Raw genomic sequence first — 5,018 nt, forward strand, 5'->3', positions numbered from 1 at the left:
TCAAGAGCCACGGGTGTTTTGCTGACGGCAACCAAGACGGATCTCAAACGTGGCTCGGGCCAGTCGAGGGCACGCAGCACCGCAGTCCATGACGTATGGTCGATTCTACTCGCTTCGCGACTCACACCAACGTGGTTGTGTCGCATTGGGCTCGAGCAGCAGGCCAGCGCAAAGTTGACGAAAGTAAGGTGGAGCGATGCAATGCGACTGCCGCCTGTACGATGGCGTCATCGAGAGAACCCGGGACCCCTAAATCCACCTGCTCTTGATTGCCGGCCAGCGCACAAGACCGAGCAGTCTCGTCATCTGTGCATTGGAAACATTTGTGTTATTGCAGCGTCAGAGGAGGACCAGAGCTATTCCTATGGGAGCCAACCAGCAATGCCTGCACTGCTGCCACCGTCGCGGCGCCTGCGCCAAGAACGTGACGTGCAAAAACGTCTTTGTCCATCGCCGTATGGTGCTCGCTCACTTGAGGGGGTGCTGTGGGAGTATCGTCGAGACGAGGTGCGGAACCTGGTGTAGCTGACGCGGCAGTCGGTCGATGTGGACGTTGCTTTTCCCGCTGCTGCGGGGGGCCTTGGAGGGACCTTAACAAGTGTTCCAAATCTCGAGGGGCAATCGTTGCCGAATCACGCAAACTTAGCATGAACTCTTTCGAGTACTTCTTCCTGCTAGACTCTGGGGGTTCGTCTTTAGAAGATGCAAGACTTGCTGGAGCTGCGACCGGCGGTGGCGTTGTTGTGGCGGCGGTGGTGGTCGAGCCTTCGGCAACCGAAGCAACGCTCGCCGTTGCTGGCGACGGAACCGGTGTGCCTGGAGCATACTCTGCAACAGCTGCCAGTGATGCTGTCGTGGCCGATTTACTGGGACTTTCGTAAGTAAATGTGGCATTGTAGCAGTTGTCGCAGTAGACGAGTCCATTGTTTCCCGAGAGAGTGCCATCTGCATCGAGGCAGCCTGCACATAGCATCCCGTCGTCTGCTTCGCTTTCAGCATACTCTTCGTCGCCTTCGACCCCCCACTCTGGGTCGTCGCCCGCATCGGCGTAGTATGCATCGAAACAAGGAAGACAGTAGAGTAGGTCGTCCACATCTTCCTTGAGCGATTGAGGGGGGAACAAGACGCCACACGTCGCACACATGGTTAATGAGCTCGTGCTGGGAGACGTGGCTCGCGTTTGCTGGGCCTGCAGATTCTCGTAGCACATAAAGCAGAGCGCGGAGTCGATTCCGATAGGTGCATCGTCTTGACACAATGGTTGGATCACACGCACGTCGCCGGCGCCACAATTTGTACATGTAGCGACAGACTCGTCCAGACGCTCCACGGCGACCGCGACGGTCGCAATATATGGCCTCAAACTTGGGTCCCGCAGGACACGAGAAGTCGTCGCTACTTCGAGAGCGTACTCGTAAAACGCCAACGCTTCGTCACGGCTGGCGCACACGTCGCCAAGGTTCTTGCTCAAAACAAACATTGCCGCGTAATCGCCTTGCGCAAAGGCTTCACGGAGACACTGTCTCCATGTGGCCTCGGCCGCCGTGAAGCGACCAGCCCGGAACAACGTGCGGCCCTGCTGGACACCCGCCACAACATCCTCCATCCGCATTGCAGATATCCGGATAAAGGCAACCGAACACATTTCAACACTATTTACACGCTCTCACGATTATTACACTATTTTATACTATGTTGCCAAATTCCATCGAGAGCGAAGGAGCTCAGGCATGGCAGTCCACACACCTGTCATGGACGGCGCTAGAGGGGTTGCGCCAGCATGTCTTTCGAAGCGCTGAGGATTCCGCCGTCCGTCGCAACCTGTTTAGAAGTCGTTGTTGGGTTTTACAGATCGGGAAACTCCAGATGTCGGATCGAATACGTGGTCGACATAGTCGCCACGTGCGAGTGTTCAATTTTTTTAGTTCTTTTTTAAATTATTTGGGCGTCACGCAATAAGTTACTCCAGGCGCATACTGGTGAAGAGCACTTGACGTGATGGGGCATGCTGAACGACCTTGTTTCGATACGGTGGTCGAGGAAGGGCAGCGGCAAGCGTGAGCAAACGACTTTGATCCAACGAGGCAAATCGAAAAGTGAGTTAAGAGTGTTATGCTATCCTTTGACTTCAATGCCCTCTTCAACTCATATGCAAGCTGTGACGAGTGTTCTCGACACGCTCTTCATGAAACTGCCCATGGCAAGATGCAATGCACACATGTGAAATATCAATCAGTCACGCAGGGTTCCAAGTTCGTAACCGGCTTGGCCGGATAGCACCGAACTTCAACGCTCCCCTAAACCTACTGACGTTGACCTTTTTTCTTGACAGGCTTCGGCTGCGACAAGGTGGGCGGAATGTTCGTCGTCTGGCAAAAGGTCATTGTCCACTTTCGAAAATGCTCAATGGAGAATTTCGTGGCGCACTTTGTCAACGCCTTGGAGGCCGTGGGGACGAACTTGAGCGATAGGGCCCCGCTTTGGACCAGTTCGCGGAGATAGTGGTGGCTGACGCCGATGTGCTTCGTGCCCCCGATGATCGCCGTAGACTTGGATGTCGCGATCGCGCACATGTTGTTGCAGTTGAGGGTTAGTTTGTCGGCGGTGACGCTGAGGTCGGCCATCAGACCGCGCAGCCAAGTTGACTCGCGCGCGGCTTTAGCAGCGGCGATGTACTCGGCCTCGCAGCTGGATAGGGCAGTGATATGATGGCGATGCTCTTCCACATCAAGATGCCACCGAGAAACGACCACAGGAAGCCTGTCGTTGAGCGGCGGTCGAGTCGAGTTGCCTAACTCGCGTCGCAGTACCCACTCAAGGTAGGCTCCCCTGAACCGAATTTGATCCCCATGCTTGAGCCCCTGACAGGTATCGTAGAACTCGTTTGGTACCGACGAGGTGTGGTGCGCGTGGGGCGTGAAGATGGCAGGACAGACGTTGGACGGCGTGAGCGATGTCGGAACGGGTGAAGACCATCAGGTAAACCAGCGACCCGTTGATGGCTCGGTACTCCTCTTGATCGACACTTGGCTGATCTTTGTCATGCCATTAGTTTACTTGACAGGCGACTTCCGGCGTCGCGACGAGGTGGCAGTTCGTCATGCCGAAGCGCTCGAGTACCTTGGCGGTGTACGCGTCTTGGGACATGGTGATCATTGATCCTCTGTCGTATCGGCTAACGCGGATGCCCAACATGTAGTTGATCGGGCCTTGTCGCTTGATTTCGATCATGGATGCGAGTGCGTCCATGGTCTCGTCCATCTTGGCCTGCGTCGGGGTCGCGACGATGAAGTCATCGACATACGTGCCGAGAAACTCCATGTCGTCGCCTTGGCCGCGGGTGAAGACGCATGGGTCGTGGCCCTTTGCTTCCATCCAAGGTCGGCGATCTGTTTCTTGCAGTGCTTCTCGAACTCGAATCCGCTTTGGGTCAGACCATTTAGTGCCATGGTGACTAGCGCAGCATTTCCATGGTGAGTTTCGTGACCTTCGGGTTCGACGGCCCATATCGGCTTGCTGTGAGTTGCTTGAATGTAGGCGTTGATTGCATCGGCCTGTTTGTTAACTATGCGGCTGGAGATGGCAACGGCGCAGATTGCTCGAATCGACGTCATATTGATGACGTTGGACGAGGACTCGTCGTAATCGACTCCTGCCGTTTGCGAGAACCCCTTGAGGACCCATCTTGCCTTCCAGCGGACAACGTTGCCTTCTGCGTCGGTTTTGCGTACGTATGTCCAGCGGCTGCGGATGATCTTGCGTCCTGGCGGTGGTGCTTGGACGGACCAGCACTTCAACGTGAGCAGTTGCTTCACTTCGTCATCTTCAGCGTCCTTCCAATGTTGCCAGTCGGGTGACGACATGGCTTTGCGGTGGCTGTTGGGAACTGGGTGGAGTTGAACGGCAGCGCATGCGTATTCAACGCCGTCGATGCGGTAGGTCGCGCTTGATTCTCGCATGAAATCGTCATATTGGTAGCCTTCTAGTTCAGGTCCATGGCGGCGGCGGCAAGGTTGGAATCAAGGTCGGGGTTTTGGAATGTTAAGGTGAGCGATGCATAGCGTGGGTTTGGCTTGTGTTGGCATTCCAAGCGGCGGGGGGCAGAAGGTGCAGCGCGGTCGAACGACATGGTGCGAGTTGGCGTACTTGGAGGGGTGCGAGCGCTCATGTCTGCGATGGTTTGGCTTAGCGAGCGGCCGGTGCAAGCGTTATGGTCGTGGATGTTGAGCGATACGGTTGTGGCGAGTGTGGAGGTGTGCGGAACGACACAGACTGTTGACGTTGTTGGCGGAGCTGTGAACGGAACTGGTCGGAAGTGCGAGATAGTTTGCGACGGACGCGGCGATTCTAGGATAGGTGCCTTGCATTGTGGGGCGTCGGTTGCTGGGGCGTATTGTTGCCGTGTAGGCGGCGGTTGTCGTCGTCTTGGCGCGGTGGCGGGCGGATTGGAGCTGTTGCAGTGTGTTGCAATTGATGCTGGTGTGGGCGTTGCGCGTGCGGTGGGAGAATGGCGTCGACGGCATTGTCGATGGCCTGGCGGAATTTTCCGACTGCAGTTTCGATAGCCGTTGGTGCAGTCGCGGCGGCGCGACCGGTGATGGGACGGAAGTGTGTAGTGAAGGTAGCAGGCTCATCGTCGTCGTCATTGTCGTCGTTGTCATGGTCAAGGGAGTCCGGTAGAGTTGGTTCGTCGAGTTGGCTTGCCCGAGTGGAGTGTAGGGCACGGTTGCTGATGAACGCAGCGGTGTTGGCCGCTTCGACCCACCATCGGCCGGGAAGGTTGGCGTGAGTGAACATGGCGAGGGTCATCTTCATCAAGGTACGGTGCGCACGTTCGGACACGCCGTTCTGCCATTGTTATCTGGCGGACGACGACTCATGCTTAATGCCTATAGACTGGAGCAGAGTGTCGAGGTCGTGCGACGAGTACTCGGGACCCCCGTCTGACCGGAACACTTTGACCTTGCGTCCGGTGTGTCGTTCAGAGAACGCGATGACCGTTTGCATGTTCGCTGTTT

The 5,018-nt window shown here is 56.3% G+C and overlaps 1 protein-coding gene across 1 annotated transcript; it reads right to left on the reverse strand.

Annotated features, from left to right (window-relative positions):
• Positions 1-270: 270 nt before the first annotated feature.
• On the reverse strand, positions 271-1,606 carry H310_02411 (hypothetical protein; the record flags this gene model as incomplete). The annotated part of the gene is made up of 1 exon (XM_008865910.1): positions 271-1,606. The coding sequence occupies one exon, from the start codon at positions 1,604-1,606 to the stop codon at positions 329-331; it is 1,278 nt and encodes a 425-aa protein (XP_008864132.1). The 3' UTR covers positions 271-328.
• Positions 1,607-5,018: the final 3,412 nt, after the last annotated feature.

This window comes from Aphanomyces invadans (genome assembly GCF_000520115.1).
Source record: "Aphanomyces invadans strain NJM9701 unplaced genomic scaffold supercont1.3, whole genome shotgun sequence".
In the NCBI taxonomy this organism is placed as follows: Eukaryota; Oomycota; class Saprolegniomycetes; order Saprolegniales; family Verrucalvaceae; genus Aphanomyces; species Aphanomyces invadans.